This window comes from Callorhinchus milii, unplaced genomic scaffold (genome assembly GCF_018977255.1).
Source record: "Callorhinchus milii isolate IMCB2004 unplaced genomic scaffold, IMCB_Cmil_1.0 Scaffold14, whole genome shotgun sequence".
Lineage (NCBI taxonomy): Eukaryota > Metazoa > Chordata > Chondrichthyes > Chimaeriformes > Callorhinchidae > Callorhinchus > Callorhinchus milii.
In genome coordinates, this window is record NW_024704755.1 from 13,451,211 (window position 1) to 13,471,895 (window position 20,685).

At 46.5% G+C, this 20,685-nt stretch overlaps 2 protein-coding genes across 4 annotated transcripts; one reads left to right on the forward strand and one right to left on the reverse strand.

The window, feature by feature from the left end:
- Positions 1-2,951: 2,951 nt before the first annotated feature.
- tmem238a (transmembrane protein 238a) lies at positions 2,952-6,232 on the forward strand. Of its 3 annotated transcripts, XR_488929.2 has the most exons (3): positions 2,952-3,521; positions 3,953-4,011; positions 6,186-6,232. XR_488929.2 is itself a non-coding variant. In XM_007907595.2 (2 exons), the coding sequence occupies exon 1, from the start codon at positions 3,074-3,076 to the stop codon at positions 3,506-3,508; it is 435 nt and encodes a 144-aa protein (XP_007905786.1). In that variant the 5' UTR covers positions 2,952-3,073; the 3' UTR covers positions 3,509-3,521; positions 6,186-6,232. The 3 variants fall into 3 exon arrangements, 2 of the variants coding, with proteins under 2 accessions (XP_007905786.1, XP_007905787.1); XM_007907595.2 differs by lacking the exon at positions 3,953-4,011; XM_007907596.2 differs by lacking the exon at positions 6,186-6,232 and having other exon boundaries at positions 3,953-4,199.
- Positions 6,233-8,897: 2,665 nt separating this feature from the next.
- lcat (lecithin-cholesterol acyltransferase) lies at positions 8,898-18,707 on the reverse strand. The gene is made up of 6 exons (XM_007907597.2): positions 18,520-18,707; positions 14,676-14,832; positions 13,517-13,632; positions 11,787-11,882; positions 11,169-11,393; positions 8,898-10,702 (listed from the first exon to the last, which is right to left on the reverse strand). Exons 1-6 carry the CDS (start codon positions 18,683-18,685, stop codon positions 10,143-10,145), a joined length of 1,320 nt encoding a protein of 439 aa, XP_007905788.1. The 5' UTR covers positions 18,686-18,707; the 3' UTR covers positions 8,898-10,142.
- Positions 18,708-20,685: the final 1,978 nt, after the last annotated feature.

Consider the following 20,685-nt stretch of genomic DNA (forward strand, 5'->3'; position numbering starts at 1 on the left):
CCCCCCCTGCCACTCACTGCCTGCCCCCTGCCACTCACTGCCTGCCTTCCTGCCACTCACTGCCTGCTCCCCCCTCCTGCCACTCACTGCCTGCTCTCCCCCTGCCACTCACTGCCTGCTCTCCTGCCACTCACTGCCTGCTCTCCTGCCACTCACTGCCTGCCCTCCTCACATCACACAGCAAGCCACGCCAGCCACAACACGCCCCCCTCCCCCCCCCCCCCACCCCACCCAACAGGCTCCATCCAACCCGAAGAGGCGACGTTAAGGCGCCCCCCTCAGGCGGCCTTCACCATCGAAGCCGAGGACGCAGCTCTTTGGCTCGGCTCAGCTCAGCCGTCAATCCATCCGTAAGGATGTCGCAGTACCATTCGAGGGCGAGCGACGTGGGTTGTCTTTTGAAGCCGGTCAGGACTCCGGCAGTTACCCCCAACGCGCACTCCGGGGTCCCCGAGCCTCGGCTCCTGCCCACCTGCGCCTAATACTTTCTGGAATTGGGTATAGCAGGGTGCGTCCCGCCAGGGAGGGAGGGAGGGGGAGAGAGAGAGAGAGAGAGAGAGAGCGCCCGTTCCGTTCCAACCATCTATCTCTGGGATTTCCACGTGTCGGTGGGACGCGTGGAGACCTCAACTTGGTTTGGAGACTCCTTCATACATAATAACAGCCGCAACACTGTAACACGCCCCAACATCATAGCGCTGTAGATAATACTTTCCTTTGATACAAAGTCCGTAAGTATCGAAGCTGCTTCACGGGGAAATTAACCAGAACAGTAACGAGTTGCATTGATGCAACAACGCCTTTCGCTTCGGGAGGATGTTCCCAAATATAATCGCTGTCGAGTCCAGTGCCTGTGTGTGTTTCTAAGGCGAACGCAGCAGCCAAATTGCACACAGCAGTGTCCCACAAGCAGCCGGGAAATGAATGACCGATTGAATTAAGAGTCCAGTGCTGAGGGAGGGCTGCATTGAGAGGTGCCGTCCTTTACATAATAATAATAATAATAATCCTTGCATTTGATATAGCGCTTTTCACGTCGGGAGGACGTCCCAAAGTGCTTCACAGAACACACTGTAAAGTGAATTGACTGCATATTTGTGGGCGAACGCGGCAGCCAATTGCGCGCAGCAATGTCCCACAAACAGTCGTGGATTGAAAATGACCAATTTATTATTGTTTTTGGTTTTGGAGGATTATTATTAGGCTCTGTGTGGAGTAAGGAAACTTGCCCAAGGTTTCGCCCTCTGCCTGGAATTGAACTCAGGTCTCTCGCTTGCAAAGCGAGTGCTCTAACCACTGAGCTACAGGACTCCAGTCATTGAGCTACAGGACTCCATGAGACAGTAAATCGCTCGTGCCGTAAGCACCAGGCTCCATGACCCAATCACACCCCCCCCTCGCCCGGCTCCACTGGCTCCTAATCCCTCAGAGGATCCAGTTCAAAATTCTCGTCCTGACCTTCAAGGCCCTCCATGCCCTTGCCCCCTCCTACGTCTCTGGCCTACTAACCCCCTTATCAACCTCTCCGCTCCCTCCGCTCAGCAGGCTCTGGCCTGCTCCATGTCCCCCGCCCGGCCTGCCCCACCATCGGCGGTCAGGCCCTCAACCTCTCTGCCCCCACCCTCTGGAACTCCATCCCAATTTCCCTTTGCCTCATTCCCTCTCTGGCCTCCTTCAGAGCATGTCTCAAGACCCTCCTCTTTGACCGTACCTTCGGCCACCCTCTCTGCCCTCCACGCTCCCTGATCCAACCCCCTTCACCCCCACCCCCGCTCGGGTCCTAATCCCTAATCCCTGACTATTCAGCGCCTTGGGACGTCTGTAGTCCTGGCCAACAATCCCTCAAGTTATTTGACCATTTGCCTCATCGTGCAAGTAGGCAGGAATGTGCTGGGTGGCAAAATGGCTGACCAGTTTGCCTCTAAAATACGCAGTCACTACACTTGACAGTAATTCCCTATGAAGCACTGGGAGTACGTGGCGTTTGTAAGTGTATCAAATGTAAGGATTATTATTTGATGTTGAGGAACTCTCTGCTGTTTAACACTTTCCTTCTCTCATTACATCCCTCAATCTCACTCCGTTACCTGTCCATCATAAGGCAATAGTCGAGACCCATAAAATTTCTCCCCCTCCTTATAACAAGGTGCATTATAATTGACCATGTTATCAGGTCCATTATAAGAATAATATTCCTTACATTTGATTTGGCCTCTTTTGGAGTCCTGTAGCTCAGTGGTTAGAGCACTCGCTTTGCAAGCGAGAGACCTGAGTTCAATTCCAGGCAGAGGGCGAAACCTTGGGCAAGTTTCCTTACTCCACACAGAGCCTAATAATAATCCCTCCACACAGAGCCTAATAATAATCCCTCCAAACCAAAAACAATAATAAATTGGTCATTTTCAATCTACGACTGTTTGTGGGACATTGCTGTGCGCAATTGGCTGCCGCGTTCGCCCACAAATATACAGTCAATTCACGTTACAGTGTGTTCTGTGAAGCGCTTTGGGACGTCCTCCCGACGTGAAAAGCGCTATATCAAATGCAAGGATTATTATTATTATTATTATTATTTTGTGTCCAGAGGACGTCTAAAAGTTACTAAATAGTAATCCTTACATTTGGTATAGCGTCTTATCACGTCGGAAAGACGGCTCAAAGCACTTGACGGGATTTTACTGCGAAATGGAGTGACTGTGTATTTGTAGGCGAAATTTGCTCACTTGATTCATTGGTTCATTGTGTAATTCGCACACTTAATTAAATGCGGGCGTTATGTAATAGCTCATTCAAGCTGATAGACGGGCAGAGTTACATCACCTAGCGATGATGGGCTCACAACCAGAGGACTGACTCGGAGAGGGGCAGCGTTCAGACCCCAGGGGCAGGCTTGTTCTCTGTAAAAAGCCCTCTGGCTTTTCACGGTTGAAAAATCTGCCTGACCTCACCCTGCTTCTGCCAGTCCCCTCCTCTTCCCTTGTTACCTGATACCTGCGGAACAGGTTTAGCAGCATTTAAGCCAGGTAAACACAGAGTGTGTGTGAGCACCGAGCTTCCCAGAGAGCGAGAGAGAATGGCTTGCACAGGGCTAGGCCGCTGTAAGGTCGCTCTGTGGTTTGCAGTTGTCCTCGACATATTGGGGCTCATTGCCTTGCTGGTGGGAATCTTTGCCAAGCTCCAACGAGAGGGAAGGGACTTTGGGGACCTGCTGATCTACACTGGAGCCATTGTGGTTTTTGTCAGCCTGATCGGTTGGGTGTTCTGGTACACGGGGAACATCGAGATCTCCTGGGAGGAACTCGAGAGCGACTACCAGCTGAAGGACAACCGTCTGAACCGCATCGTCAGGAAGATCTCCCGGCGCATATCCTGGCGGACCAGCAACGGCAAGAAAGCTGCCGCCAAAACGGCCGGCTTCAGCTGTCACCCCCACAAGGCCGAAGACATGCAGCTCTCCCCAGTCAGCCCCACCGCTCCGTCAAGGCTCCGGGAAGTGGCCGTGGAGTGACAGCGCGAGGCTGGTAATAATAATAATAACAACAATAATAATCCTCGCACTTGATTTAGCGACTTATCATGTCGTTGAGACGTCTCAAAACGCTTCACAGGATAAAATGTCAAATGGATTGACTGTATTTTCGTGGGCGAAAACAGTAGCTAATTGTACACAGTAATGGATTGAGTGACCAAATATATAATTTTTTTTGGGGTGGTGGGTGGGGGTGTTGGGGGTGTTATTATCCTCAGAAAGTGATCTGACAATTGATTTACAACCAGATTCCTACTTAATGCGAGGTAAACAGAGATGTGTGGATTAAGGAAACTTGGCTAAGGTTTTGCCCCACTTGGGAATCGAACCCGGGTCATTTCGCTTGCGAGGCGAGTGCTTTAACCAATACGGGACTCGATAAGTCGGTTTAAAGGTGTCTTTTTTCCACATATGCCGGAACAGGTCAGAGAGAGGAGAGCGGGAGAGGGATGAACGATGCGGAAGGGAGCAAGTGAGAGAAAGTGTGCGCATTATAAGAAACTGGCTGTGCATGGCATTTGTTTCTCACGTGAAGGCGGCCTCAGTCAGTTGCGCTCTCATCTCGGGGTCGGAAGATTTTGGGTTAAAACCTCCACTCCAGGAACTTGGATCTATCTATCCCAGTTGATAGATTTTTGGTATGTCAGGCTATTGAGGGATATGGGGAGAAAGTGGGAAATTGGAATTGAAAAGATTAGTTGAAGTACAGATCAGCCATGATCTAATCAAATGGCAGAACAGGCTCAAAGGGCTGAATGGCCTCCTCATGTTCCTATGTTCCTATGATCTCACACTCTAGGCTGATGCTCCAGAGCTGCATTGTTGGAGGTGCTGCCATTCAGGTAGAGACTTGGGATGCATGGAATTCTCAGCTTGACTTGAATACTCTTAAGCATGGTGATGGGTCTCCATATGTGTCAAGACATCCGGCTGACCAAAAAAAAAGATGAAGGCTTAAACCTTAAAGTCACCAGTGATGTTCTGCTCATCTGGGACCAGGGCAGCCTTTGCCTCCTTATACTCCTTGACCTCTCTGCCACTGATCTCCCTGTCCTTCTCTACCGTCCCTTCTCCACCTCCACGGTTCTGTCCTTTGCTGGTTTCACTCTTACCTGTCCCAGCGTATTCACTTCATGCCTTCCATTGGTTTCTCCTCTTGTCCCCGCAGTGAGATGTGGTGCTCCTCAGGGTTCGACCCATGGCCCTCTCCGCTTCATCACATGTATGTGGTGACACCCGAGTCTAACTTTCTGCTTCCACCTTTGATTCCAGGACCATTGCTGTTCTGTGGTCCTAGCCTGTCTAATCATTGCTCACTGCTGAAATCCATCAGAGTCCCTCTACCTTGTCCCCTCCCTCCCTCCCTCCCCATCTTTCAAAACCCATCTCAAGACCTATCTCTTCCACAATCTTTTGGCTCCCTCCACCTCGCCCTCTCCCACATTTCCGTTTAAGTGCACAGAGTCGCCACTCTGTGTCAACCCACTATATACATTATACAAATTATTGTTGTTGTAAAAACTATCATGGATTCTGCTTCAACCAGACATTTTCATCAGACATTCTACATCCTAATAATAATCTCTGTCAAATATCTAACGTTTCCCTATTGTTTCCTTATTGTTTGGTGAGGATCCTATATAATCCTAATTATTGACTCACTTATTGACCAATGGGAATAATTTCTACCTATCTACTTTACAAATAGTGAATATCATTTATACAACAACAACAAGATTCCATTTATAGAGCGCATTTCACGTTGGGAGGACGTTCCAATACTAATACTTCAATGTGATGTAGTGCCTCAAAGGACTTAGTAACAGCTGTCAAGTGGAGTGACTGTTTTTTTTGAACAGGCAAAAGTCGGAGAAGATGGGAGAAGGTTCTTTCTCTTTCCCCATAGCGTTGTGGGATCTTTGGCTAAACATCCAGACCCCTTAACCTCTCACCCAAACGACCACGTGCACATACGAGGCAAAATCCTTTCCTTATGTCTTGCTTAGGCTTTCTTTGGGAGATGGGGTATGTACACTGGCCTGTGAGCTCCACTAAATGAACTGCCAGCAGCAGATGTGGAAAGTGCTGCTCAGTTGACTAGTGGGGTTAATGAAACGAGATGTCAGTAAGCGATGGTGACTGCAACTTGCCAATAAATTAATTCTCCGATCAGTACGAAATGGAGTGTTAGCCTAGCCCAAGAGCTTAAATACCGACATGGGAATTGAACCCTGTCCCAGAGGCGAGAGAGCTACTGACTGAGACAGGCTAACTGATTTCAGGATCAGACTCTGCGTGCGTGTTATATATAGATCTGAATAATAATAATAATAATAATAATAATCCTTGCATTTGATATAGCGCTTTTCACGTCGGGAGGACGTCCCAAAGCGCTTCACAGAATAGACTGTAAAGTGAATTGACTGTATATTTGTGGGCGAACGCGGCAGCCAATTGCGCACAGCAATGTCCCACAAACAGTCGTAGATTGAAAATGACCAATTTATTATTGTTTTATTTTGGAGGGATTATTATTACCCAAACTGTCACATGTATCAATGCTGTTGGGCTCTGTATGAAGCAGAGACTGGATGCTGGTATTTGGGAAGAAAGGAAATCAAATCAAATAATCCGCTTCCCTTCCGTTCTGTTCCAGGGATTTGAGAATGAATTTCTCAGAATAAATTCCATCCAATAACTCCTCCATTCATATATTTTGGCTCCAGCTGTGTGGAATCTCTGTTGCCATCAGGCATGGAGTCAGACAAGATACGTATTGCAGTTTGTACCCTTCGAAGGACCGGCTCCATCAGATGAGAGGAGACTATTTTCTTGGGGCTCCTTAAGGTCCTGTGTTATGGCTACTGGTTTCAGAGCCAGGGCTCTTTTCTTAATAAAGTTTACTACCTGCTTTCTGAATTGCTGGCTCATTTTCTTTCAAGCCTGAATTACCTGGATACAAATCTAGCCCCAGACAGAATGGGGGAAGGTCTCCTCTCTCCGATAAAGCAGTGTGTCTGATTCTGCCCTTTCACCCCCTCCCCCTGGACGTAGGTTCAAATCCAGCTAAAACAGCAGGGTTGAAGGTTTCTTTGAAAAAGAGAACAAAAGACAGATGGTGAGAGATAGGCAGAAAAAGCAGGATATATATTTATATATATATAGAGAGAGAGAGAGAGAAAAAAACACACACACACAAAGACTGAATCAGACTAAAAAAGTCGTACACATGCACAATTGTATGACTGTACACTTGGCTTCAGCCATTTACAGTGAAGTGTGCAGAAATCTTAACAACTCTGTGCAAAGCAAATCACCCCAAACCACTCGGAATCTTTTAAACGTAACCACTGGTTTCATTGTGAGTGAGAGAGAGAGCATCATCGACAGAGAAGCTGGTTTTAACATCAATGGAAATTGCTAAAGAATGTGAGGTACATTGATGATACGGTCCTGGTTGTTGATTGTAAAGGGATTATAGCAAGTCGTCTACAAACTGTGAACTAGATACATCTGGAATCTGGATCAAGTGCCAAAATAAACCCTGTTGTAATCACAATAAAATAGGGCTTGACCTATCTAAGAGAGAGTTATAATAATCCTTGCATTTGATACAGGATTGTATCTTGTTGTAATGCCTCACAGAGTTTTAGAGATTGTATTTGTAGGCAGACAATTTACACACAGTGATAACCCACAAACGGCTAGCCATAAAGTGAGTAAATGTACAATTTTATCTGGGGCATTGTTAGCCAGACACTGGAGGAACTCCCCTTTTTGAAGTGCCACAGGATTTTAACGTCCTCACAGACAGACTCGGTTGCATGTCTTGTTTGAAGGAAGGCACCTCTGACAATGCAGCATTCCCACAGCACTGAACCCACAACCTTCTGATCAAAAGATGGGAATTCTAGCAACTGAGCTGAACTGACATCAGGCAAGCTGATGAATGATAGTAATAAAGCAGTATTGTAGGCAGCAATGAGGACATGAGGGAATGTTACTGGAAGTTGTATTTATTGTGCTTATTCCTCAAAATGACGGTCCAATTTGCAAGACATTTATGATTCTGATTGTCTCTTACATCATAAGCTACAAAATATACAACACTCGAAACATGTTAAGATCAGACTTGGGAGCCAGCATTTGCTGTCACTGATGTACCAATCACACACAAGAAGCAGTTGTATTATAGTGGTTCGACCCACAAAGGTCCACAGAAGATCATGAGAGAGGATTGGATGAAGAAGGCCCTTCGGCCCATCTGATCTAATCCTTCCAGAACACCAGTCCTCCCATCAGTAGGAAAAAGCATCATGAAATGCTGGCTGGAAATTCCACCTAGTCTTAGCCTATGAAACCCCTGCGTCTTAAGATTTAAGAACCACACAGATTTGTGGAAAGTTCTGAAATTTAGTTGTAATTTGGAAGCCGGTTCTTTTTGAACTGTGATGAATCGGCTGAATTTAAGAATATTCCACAGTTTCGCACGACCTTAGATTTTGAGACAAAATAGTCAGGTTAGAAATGTCCTTTGAAAGCAGATCTAGAATCTCGACATATTACATACAGAGGGGTGAAGGTCAGACCAGTGACTATCTGTGACCAGTGACAACATTAAAAAATAAAGTTAAAGATAGGCCAGACCTCAATTACCTCTCACTGTTCGCACCTAGCAGTCACGGTGATAATAATATTTATCCTTGCATCAATATAGTGCCTTACCACATCGTTGAAATATCAGGAAGGGCTTCACAGGATTTACTGTGTATTTCCTGGCGAACACAGCAGTCAATTTGCACACAATGTCTCACAAACAGCCATAAAGTGAATGACAAATAAATGATTGGCCAACAATACACAAGATTTGTATCTGGGAGATTGTTGGCCAGGATGCTGGGAGAAACTCCCATTTCTTTTTTCGAATAGTGTCATGGGATCTTAATAGTAAACAGGATATTGTAACAGCGAATCAATGAAGTGTATCCAAAAAATGGACTCCTTTTTTTAAAAAAATGTAATTTGAAATTTACATAAATTGAAGCTCCAACAAAGCTCCATTATATAGGACATCCCACAGGTGCAACAACATTCGCTCTAAATTACAGCAGTTAATTTCATGCCAGTGACAGTACAATACAAATTTACATTTATATAGCACCTTTCAAGTCAGGAGGACGTCCCAAGGTGCTTAACTATACCTGAACTAGGGGTGGGACCAGATTGGGGTTGGTTGGGCTCAAATCTTTCACAAACTCTAAAGTCAGAAAGGTTTGCTTTATTTTTAAACAAAAATACTGCATTTCTTACAGATTTAGAAATTTCATATGCATATTCTTTTCCATCATATTCCTGCAGGCTGCAAGGAGCCTTTGATTTGTTTTGCACACCCAGATATTGTTTCTGCTTCCTCCCCCCCCACCACACATTCCACCCTAGTTATGTGTGTAACCCAAGCTCAGTTGGTAGTACCCTCATCTCCTAGGCAGAAGGTTGTGGGTCACGTAGAGACTTCGAGCTCAGAGTTGAGGCTGACCTCCCAATGCAGCGCTGAGGGTGTGTTGCATTGTCGGAGGTCCTGTCCAACAACCGCCTAGTAAAAAATTGGTCACTCAGTTCATGGCTGTTTGTAGGACATTGCTGTGCAAAAATTTGGCTGCCACAAAATACAGCCACAATAGATTGAGAATACAGTCCTTCCCTCCTTTACAATGTCTCCACCTAATGGTCTGTCTTGAGAACTGTAAGCCTTGCCCAGAGGCTGAAAGAGTTGAGACAGAACTCAACGTTGCCTTTGAGATTCTTTAAAAATTGTCAAAGATTTTTAAAAAAAACAAGATAGGTTTCCCAGAGAATAAATCCCATTTATTGAAATCACTGCTAAAACCAAACCATGTCTGAAGTAATCATTCCTGTTTAAATGGACGGGTTTCAAGAATTTATGGCTAGGAAAGTCCAAAATTTCTGCATATAAATATTAATGACATTAGAATGTTGTAGATGGCAGATAATCTAACAATAATAATCTCTTCCTCTGATGTTAACTCTTATTACACTCTGAAACATTCCAAAGTTTGTCATGGGATGTACTGTACAATGTAGTGCCTGTGTATTTTTAGGCAAATGTGGCTGCCAATTTATGCACAGTAGTGTCTGCAAACAGCCATGAAGTGAGTTATAAATTGTATTTGGGGGATTGTTGGCCAAGACACCAGATGAGGGAAACTCTCTTCATTTTTCGAAGAGTGGTGTGGGATCTTTACGTCCACCTGAACAGGCAGACGGGACATTGGCTTAACGTCTTATTCGAAACAGAGCACTTCCGATGATGTTGTGATTTGCCTCAACACAGCACTGGAGAGACAGACTATGAGCTCAAAGTCCCGACATGGAGCTTAAACTTAAAACCTCCTGACTCAGTAGCAAAAGTACCAACTGAGCCAGTCTGACGCTGATTTAGCAGAGAATGGGATTGTTGTAATGAAGAGTTCCTTGGATGCTTTGACCGTTCCCCCAGGCAAAAAGCTGCTTCTGGCCAAGCTGTGGGTTTGGTATCGATAAAGAACTGGAAAGGATTGTGCGACATGGCCCTGCCTTGTCCCATCACCGAGGTCTAGTTGCTAGGTTCGTGTTGACGTTCAGAATAGGATTCGGAATAGGACCCCAGCACAATATCCTCAATGAGAGTCAGTGTTTGGTTGCTGTAAACTATATCCAAGTGCTGCAGGCCAGGATACTCGATGACGTGAACTTTCTGCTTCTGCTGCTCCTTCCATCCTTTGCACAGAGACAGGCTTCTGGTGCTCACGGTGTTATCGCCGTCTTCGTAGAGAAACCCCACAGGCTGGGCGTTGGGAAAGTGTTCGTCATATATGTAAGTCACCGGTGTGGGCACTCCGATACCGTACACACAGTAAACCTCCACGCCTGGCGCGGGCAGGTTAGAGAGCAGCTCTTTGCTGTCCTGCCACTTGAACCAGCCGTCCTCGTACTCGATATCACTGAAGAACTTTCTGTAGTCATCATACGTGTAGTTGTAGGTGGGCGTGGAGATGAAGATGTGCTCGGGGGGCCAGGCCTGCTTGGTGGGCAGGATCCAGGGGTTAGTTGTGGTTGTTCGTTGCTGTATTCGGACCTTCATGGGTGGAAGAAGAGACACGCCATAGTTGTCTCCTGTCAAAGAAAGTAAGTGTTTGAAAAACACATACATGTCCCAGAAAAATCCCTTTGGAGGTCCCACCTTGGAGAAGAGGTGAGGCCTGTCTTGCATTACTTTCTTTCTCTTGGGTTTGGGACCATCAATACCAATAATAATTCTTAGGAAAGGTTTCAAAGTGCTTTGCAGGGTTTCCAGGGCAAGGTGGGAAGAAAGGTGGGTTCAGAGGAAGTGCCTGAAGGCAAGATTGACGAGGTAGGTTTTTTTGGAGGGTTTTGAAAACAGGTGCAGAGGGGTTAGGGGCAAGGGATAGGGGGCAGAGGAAGAGGGAGCAGGGTGAGAGGGAGCGAGATGGACGTAAAATTGGGAAAGAGTTTCACAATTACAAGGAACACAAGAGCATCAGCGCATGATTCCAGCTGTGACACTGTCCAGGTGTTGTGGGTGTAATAAGCCGATTACAATCCCCGGGCAAATTGATACCTGAGGCCAGGACCCTGAGCGATTTAATGGCTCCGCCCCACAGCCCACCGAGCGATATGAATCCATGAATGAACTTGTCTTTCCATGCTTGGGGTTGGTTGTTCAGGAAGTGTAAGAGGTGCAGGCAGCCCAAGCTGTGGCCTAGCAGATACACGGGCTTCCTGTAAGAGGTGTACATTTCTTCTATCAGGTTCTTCAGTTTGTGGAAATACTCCTCTTGTTCAACTGTGAAGCAGAAAAGCACCACGTGTGAAAACCACATTGCAAGAGCCACCTTGTAAAATTGGAACATTTCCCCCACATGCCCTGGAGACGTTGACGATAACTTGTGCATGTGTATAGCCCCTCTCACATGTATGGCACCTATCAAACCACCTCATTGTGTCAATCTGAAATGGGAAGTCATCTGAAATAATTAGAATCCTTGAATTTGATATAGCGCCTTATCACATTGTTGAGACGACTCAAAGCGCTTCACAGTTTATACTGTAAAGTGAATTTTGTGGGCAAAACGTGACAGCCATTTGTTCACAGCTGTACAGTTCTTACGTTGCCAAATTCAGTACGTTCAGCATCGTCGGTCGAGCCCACGGATTGCACCGAGCTCTCTGGACTTACTTGATGCGAATCTCCAGTCGTAGGGAGCTGCCCGCACAGTCTCATCTCGAACGTAGCCCAGGTTCACCAAGGACTGCACCAGCGTGTGCAGATAGCCTGTGTGAAAACACAACAGCAGCTTCCGTTCATAGCCTGACTAAATAAATTGGGCATGTTCATGCTGGAAACAACAACGAAAACAATAAAATTACATTTATATAGTGCCTTTCACGTCAGGAGGATGTCCCAAGATGCTGGACAGACAGAGTTTTGGACCCTGGGGGTTGGGGTAGGGAGTGAACAGGGGTGGTAGGGCGTCAGGAGGTCGGAGAGATGAGGGGAGCAAGACCGTGTATTGGTTTGAACATGAGGACCAGGATCTTGAACTGTATCCTCTGTGTGATGGGAAGCCAGTGAAGATGGACAAGAATGGGGGTGATAGGGTCACGGAACCTGGTGCGGGAGAGGACACGGGCTGCAGAGCTCTGGATGATCCGCAGCCTGTGGAGGGAGGAGTTGGGCAGGCCAACAAGCAGTGAATCTGTATAGTCGAGCTTCGATGTGATGAAGGTGTGTATGAGGGTTTCAGCGACCTGCGGCGTGAGACAATGACGGAGGTTGTGGAGGTGGGGGAAGGCAGAGTGGGTCATGGCACATATATGGGGTAGAAAGGAAAGTTGAGGGTCAAACAAGACCCCAAGGTTCCGGACTGGCTTAGTAAGGTGAGGTGTGCGACCATGGATGGTGATGCTGTCAGCGCATGAGGTGAGGAAGTGCTGATGGGAGCCAATCAAGAAAAGAGAAGATTGAGAGGTGACATGATTGCTATCTTTAAAATTCTAAAGGGGCGAGCCAATGTAGATCATGACAGGCTGTTTCAACTTGTCCAGAATAGTAAAACCAGAGGACACAGCCTGCGATTGAAGGTCGGGGGGGCGGTATATTCAGAACTAATCTACGAAAACGCTATTTCAGTGAGCGAATAGTGAACCTGTGGAACAGGCTCCCTAGGAAGATGGAAGTGTTGATTCTTCCCCATAGATAGTTTTCTTTAAGGAAATAACATTATGGGATATAGTACATAAGTAGTTTGGGACATATGTGCATGCGACCGCCAGGAAGGTGGAAGGCGAACTAGATGGACCTTGGTCTTTTTTCGTCCAGCATTTCTCATGTTCTTATGTTCCAAAAGGCCAGCCAACAGCACAATATGCCATAGGTCACACACAGGAAAATAGGAACAGATTCACTCTCCCCCTTCTGAGCTTGTGTCCCCACTCCCTCATTGTACAGTTTAGAGAATAATATCATCCTCGCATTTGACATTGAGCCTTGGGTTATTGTGCTCCCATCTTCTGGAACTCCTGCCACCCCTCTGTCTCATACGCTGTTTACCTTCAACAGCCACCTGAAAACCTCCCTCTTTGTCCATGCTTATGGTCATCTGCCCTCCCCCCCTCCCCAGCTCAGTAAAGTGCTCTTACAAGCTTGAAGGAAGCTTTATAATAATGGGAGCTATTGCTGCTGTTTTGTCTATAATACATTCCACTTCAAAGTTACCTCTTGACTGAAGCCCTTTAGCTTGATAAGGCACTACTGCAAGTTTTATCTTTAAAATACCTATTATAAAGCAGCGTTGGTGAAGACTTGACAGTTCCTTGAGGCAGAAATCGACACATTTAAAGAGAACGTTGCTCACAGGAGACAAGTTTATTGACACTTCAGAGCTTTTTGCCCCCCCAGTATGATACCTGTCAGTTGGATGTTGTCCAGATGTTCCACAGAGAAGGTTTTCCCAAAGCCAGGAACCCGGGTCTCCACTCCAGGTGCGTTGGTGGATTTCCGTGTAGTTTGATTGTAAACAAGTCTACAAAAGTTCACTTTGTGTCAAAAACTGAGAAATAAACAAGGTGAACACACAGAAGCACCAGTCTGGCCAATTAGACCCCAGAACAGAATAACTGTTACTGTTAGTGAAGAAGTCTGTGTGTGCTACTGTCCATTAATCCTTATCTGCAGGCAGGATTCTGCTTAGAGTCCAATATTACAGTGCTCTCCCAACACTGTACTGGAGTTTCAGTCTAGACTGTGAGCTCAAATCCCCACGCGGGGCTTGAGCCCACAACCTTCTGTCAGCTGTCAACTGAGCCAGGCTGACACCTCGTGTCTCGTGCATCCCAAGGGTGGGTTCTGCAATATGTCCCTCTACTAGATTTCAGAACAGTTTTTGTTCACACAGTATTCTGCCATCAGGGAACGAGCGCCAGGAATGTTACGTTTCCTCGGGTTGTGATGACTGGCGGGTGATTCCTGCGTGTAGGTGGCAAACAGCCAAGTGTTTGTATGAGCTCTAGTGTCAGTGGGTGGTGAATGTATGGACCATCACTCACTGTATCATGCAGCGATTGCTTAAAAAACTCATCTATCATAGGTGAATGCTAGCCCCCATCATACCTCCCTATTAAACACTGAGTTGGTGCTGACTGAACAGAATGCTGTCTGTTCACCCGATAGACAGATTTCCTCATAGGAACAGTAACACCTCATATGCAGATTTCCACTTCCTACTTATTTCAAAAGGAAATAGTTTCTCTGTATCTACCTTATCAAATCCCTTTATTATTTTTTAAAAAAAACTCTATCAGATCACCCTCAACCTTTTAAACTCGAGGAAATACAGACCAAGTTTATGCAACCTGTCCGCATAATTTAACCCTTTAAGCCCCGGTATCATTCTGGTGAATCTGCGCTGCACCCTCTTCAGAGCCAAAATATCCTTCCTGAGGTGCGGTGCTCGAAACTGAACACAGTATTGCAGATGGGGTCTGACCCATGGTGTGATAAGGTGCTGGATGAAATGCAAGGATTGTTATTAATAATGACAGAAAAGAATGTAAATATTCGCACTACCTGACATTATCAATCCAACAGTCAATTCCAATCGGCATGAAGGTGTTCAAGTTGAGCCAGAGTGTGACATAGTCATGGGTCTTCTTCATGCAGAGCCAATGGACCAGGCTGGGCTTGTTCAGTTTCCCTTCCAGCTGATTTCCAATATTCCCAGGCACTTTGAAAGAAGAGACCACATAGAGAGCTTGATTACTGCTGGTCACTTCACTGCAGAAAATGTGACCAATATATTAATACTCAATTCTATCACAAGGTCTCAAGATCAGCTGAGATGGAATGCAATGTGCACTCTCTGCCTGGAGGGATGCACTCTGCTTACCTAATTGTGAAAATTATTAGGCACAGGCTGGCAAGAACCAAGGCTTAGGGACCCCAGAGTGTGCATTGGAGAAACTGCTTCAGTTTAACCAGCTAAAATCACATAGCTAGCCATTGAAAGCACAACACAGAATAGTCTTATAAGCTAAGACCAGGTGGAATTTTGGGTTTGGGCCTTCCAGAACAGGACAAAGCTAAGTGACTGGACCAATTCACTTAGCTTTGTCCTCACGAACAGATTGAAGGAAGAGACAAACAAGAAAAATACCACTTAGTTTATGAAGCCCATTACAGTCATTTCAGATGAGTTTGTGAAAGGTCAACACTGCACGTTTCTACATTGTCTTTCATTCAAAGACTGGCATTGTCACAGTCCAAAGCATTCTCGACAAGAGCTCAAAATCCATCCCAATAGACAGTGATAAAACCTGACCTCTGAGTTGTAATCATGCAGCAAGGGGTTAGAGTTCTATTTGAGCACAAAGATCAAACTCTGGGCAGTAATATCGTGAAGAAAGATGGCCTCGGCTCACATTTCTCGGTAACCCTTCACTCATTACATTGAATAAACATTTCACTCATTAATGCAACAATTATGCAATTGTATAGAACCTTTCACGTAGCTAAGTTTTCAAAGTGCTTTGCAGAGAAGAGTAGGGAGCCCGAGCAATGTGCGAAATGATTGAAGGCACAGTCGGGTGTCAGTCTGGTTCAGGTATCAGCACTCGCGCCTCAGAAGGCTGGGGACTCAAACTCCAGGTCAGGGCTTTGAACTGACAGTGCAGTGCAGAGAGGGCATTATCAGTGGTGTCATCCTGTGGATGTGACCATTAGGTCCTGTCTGTTCAGATGGATGTTAAAGATCCCAAGACACTATTTGAAAGGAGAAGGGAGTCTGTCCCGATATCCTGGTCAACAATCCCCCATATAAAATTAATCATTCACTTCAAGGCCGTTTGTGGGACATTGCTATGCTTAAATTAGGTTGCCATGTTTGCCACAAAGTACGCAGTCACTACGCTTTCCAGTAAATCATGCGAAGGGCTTTGGGAAGTCCTTCCAAAGTGAAAGGTGCAATGTCAGATGCAAGGAATATTATGGTTATTGAACAGAGTTTTGAAAGCATTTTAATGAATTGCCTTCCTTCTGACATGAAAGGCGCAATACAAATGTGATTTGTTGGTGGTGGTGGCACTACAAGATCGGTCTGGATGAAAAAGATCCCTCAGCCCATCTGATCTCATCCCTCCAGAACACCGCCGCTGCTATTATCCGCCGCTCTCTCCTCCCGGGAGAAACATTTGGGGAGAGTTCCAGAGAGTGAGGGAAATATGGCTGAAGGATCACCACAAATCAAAGACAAAGTTTGCAAGGTCTATTTGGGAGCCAGGTAGATAATAAAGCTGTTAGTTTAATGGCTAAATTATAACCTGGCCCAAACTGAGGCAGTTCACAGGTTAACCACACTGAGGTTCCATACTCTAAAGGCTATGATACCACAGGGTGAATCATTTCTCAGCTCCCCTGATAGTCTAGCGGGTGAATGAACTGGCACTGCAATGGGCTGTATAACTAGAATGTCGCAGGTACGATTCCTGGTCTCACCCTCTATCCCCAAGCTCCTTGCGTTCATCCCTCCTGATCCCAACCCCCAGCTCAGGTGTACATCCTTGACTGTCCAGGACTTTGGGACGTCCTCCCAACACAAAAGGCACTATATATGCAACTGTGATTTGTTATTGTTGCTGTTGTTCTACGCTGAAAGCATTGTTAGGGGTCTGCCAGGCTCAGTTGTGAGCATTCTTGCCTCTGAGCCGGAAGGTTGTGGATTCTAGCCTTAGGTAACGGTGCTACAATTAGAGAAGAGAAAATCATGAACGGTTTGTGTTCGTAACAGAGACTCCCGCTGAAAGCTCACGTGTTGATGTTGGGCGAGGGTTGAGCTTGGCTGTGGATCAGGAGCTTGTTTTCACTCACTATCACCGATCAGGCTCATGTGGGGCAAGTAACCACTTGAGCAAGGTAGCAGACAACCTCTCGAGTTTAGTGTAATTAAACAAGAGAGAGAACAAGCGGTTCTGGAGAGATCCAACAATTGGAACAGGTCAAGCAAAGTGAGAGGATCAATTCTTCCCTCTCTCCTCCCGCCACTACATGGTCTAGCACCACTGGCCTAAGGGAGGGTGGTTGTTGTGGAGGGATGAGATTAGATGGGCTGAAGGGACTTCTTCATCCAGACCAATCTTGTGGTGCCATCATGGGAATTCATTAAAAGGCAGCCCTGAAAATAATAATAATAATAATAATAATCCTTGCATTTGATACAGCGCCTTATCACGTCTTCGAGACGTCTCAAAGTGCTTCACAGAATATACGGTCAAATGAATTGACCGTATATTTTGTGGGTGAAACGATGCAGCCAATTGCGCACAGCAGCATCCCAGAAAAACACAGAGGATGGAGGCAACACTCTCTGTGATGGACGCCACTCTATTCACTGGTTTTCTTCTGAGGGTTGGAATAAGATTTATAAAGTGGGAGAGTTGATATGAGGAGACATTTAATCCGGAACCAGTCAAGAATTAGAAGCAACTGGGGTCATCCCCACACACACTCACACAACTTGATTTTACATAGTTGGGGGTGGGAGTGGGGCAAAGCAAAGCGCCAAAGTAATTGATCACATCAACACCTAAACCCCAAACACCTGGGAAAGTTTTGGAAGCTCTGATACCACTTGAGTTTCCTATTAGTTAAATGGCCACATAGCAAACAATAATAATGTTCAGGTGAGCTGCCTCCACTCCTCCCCGCACCCCCCTCACCCTGCTTTACATTTGTAGAGCCCTTTCACATTGGGAGGACGTCCCAAAGTACTGAACAGTGAGGGATTAGGACCCGAAGGGGATGGTTGGGATCAGGGAGAGCAAAGAGGGTAGGAAGGTGGCCGAAGCCACGATCAAAGAGGAGGGTCTTGAAGGAGGCAAGTGAGGAGTGTGGCAAAAGGAATGTGGGATGGAGTTCCAGAGGGTGGGGGCAGAGAGGCTGAAGGCCTGACCGCCGATGGTGGGGTGGACCGGATGGGGAATGTGGAGGAGGATGGAGCCTGCTAAGCGGAGGGAGCAAACAGGTTGATAAGGGGTTGAGGTTGATACAGCGCCTTATCACTTTGTTGAGACGCCTCAAAATACTGAACAGGATATATTGTAAAATAAATCGACTGTGTACTTTGGTGGCCCAGAGCAGTGGCACACAGTTGTGGATTGAGTAAACAAATTTAAAACATTTTTTGGAGGGATTATTACTCCTGAAAAGCGATCCACCAATCGACCAACAACCGGGTTCCTACTTACTGCCGGGTTAACAGAGGCGTGCTGAGTAAAGAAATTTACCTAAAGTTTCACCCTGCCTGGGTATCGAACCCGGATCCTCTTGCTTGCGAGCCGAGCGCGCTATCCACTACGCTACGGGACTCCACCTCTCCACTTGAGATGTCCCAAATGTAAGGTGTTTTATCATCACTCACCAATTACAATAGGGGCTCCTTCACTCTGGTTTAGCTTCGCGTCTTCAGGGCCGACGGGTGGAAAGAAAACATTGACAAACCAAAACATGGACGAGTCCGAGTCCTGAACGCACAGAGCCACCAACACCAGCACCAGAGCCACCCGTGCTTCAAGACAGTCTTTCATTTCCCCGTCCCTCCTCTCAGGCTGTCTGGGAGGATCTGAGGGGCACTGACTGAGAGATCTCTCTGGCTCTGCTTTGTCACTGGGTCAGAGAGTTCAGACTGAGTAAACACTGAGGCTGATAAGCTTCCCTTTGCCTACAATGGAATGTGATTGTCGCAAACACAGGAGACCGAAAATATCCTTACTGAGTGGGTTGGAAAGGGATAAATTTTCGGAGGGTGGGGATGATTTTTGAGAGCCTATTATATTTTTATTGAAAACATTCACTTCAAACATAGTTGGGGTCTATTTTACGATATTTCTTAACTAGGAAATCCACAAGTCTGCAACTAGCTCCTCCTCGGACTCTTTTCAGGATGGGATTCTCTCGAGTTGGCCTGATATGATTGACCTCTGATCAGTGGAAGGACACACACCAATTTCTTACTTAAGAAATCTCATTAAGAAATGCTGCATAATAGACACCATCAGTATAATGTACTGGATAATGGCAGTCTTCAGGATTGGGGCAACTTAATGGTCTAATCAAACCCGAGTGATTGAACTGTAAAAGGAATAATGATGATAATAATCCTTGCATTTGATATGCTGCCTTATCACGTCATCAAGAGATCTCAAAGCGCTTCTAAGGATACACCATAAAGTGGATCGACTGCGTATTTTATGGGCAAAATGTAGCAGCCAGTTTACGTATAGAAATGCACAGATTGCAAAGGTTGATTCCAACTCTTCCAACGAGATGTGCAACACAGGGCAACAAAGCTTTGAGCGTCCTTTTATCTCAAGCTTGGGTGCTCACCTCAATGTTCTACTCAAAACAGTTCAGTGACTTGTAGGCGATGAGACAACAACAACAACAATTTCGATATATATAGCGCCCTCCACGCCGGACGGCATCTCAGAGCGCTTCACAGTAACGGATCCCGGGGCCGAGCCAGGGGGAAGGGAAGGGAAGGAAAGTGACCAAAGGTACGGTTGAAAAGAAAGGTCTTCAGCAGAGCCCTGAAAATAGGAAGAGAGGGGGCGAGGCAAAGGGAGTTCCAGAGCCTCGGGGCATAGTGGCTGAAGGCACGGCCCCTGAGGGTGGAGCGGAGGACTTGGGGGATAAGGAGGAGGCCAGACCCGGAGGAATGAAGGCAACGAACACTATTTTGAGGAAGAGGAGGTCAGAGAGGTTGGGGGGGGTGCAGAGGAGTGGAGGGATTTGAAGACAAGGGTGAGGATCTTCAAGTCGATCCTCTCTGGGACAGGCAGCCAGTGCAGTCTGGCAAAGACTGGGTTAATCAGGGAGCGGGGTTTGGTGCGGGTGAGAATGCAGGAGGCAGAGTTTTGAATAATCTGGATTTTATGAATGGTAGTGGAGGGGAGGCCGGAGAGGAGGGCATTTGAATAGTCCAGCCGAGAGGTGACAAAGCCACGGACCAGGGTTTCAGCAGCTTTCGGAGAGGGGTATTGGCGGAGACTGGTGATGCGTAGGAGGTGGAAGAAAGCGGTGCTGGTGAGGTACTCCACTGGGCTCTGACGATTCTCTCACACACGAACACTCCTGGGCTCCTCTTATTGAATCTCCATGGACCCAATAGCCTGAACAAGGCTTTGCTCCTGTCTCTCAGGGAAAGGTTTTATACAAGTGCAAGCTGCTGATCAATCCAATGTATTGGCCAAAGACACTATGAGAAGTTTCCCTTCTCTTTCGAATGGTGTCAGTGGGAGACTGTCATGAGTTTTGGCTGACACACCACCACAGTGTTGGAGGGCGACATGGGATAATCCAGCCATTCGGCCCAACTAACCCACGCCAGTGCTTACACTCCACACAAACCTCACAAGGAGCGCTGGATTGTCAGAGGCCACCTCCTTCCCATGAGAAACTAAACCTCTTGATGTTATTCATGGTTGTTTATGGGACATCATTGTGTGCAAATTGGCTGTCGCATTTGTCTAAAAAATACACTACATTTTACAGTATATCCTGTGAAGCACTTTGAGATGTGAACGGC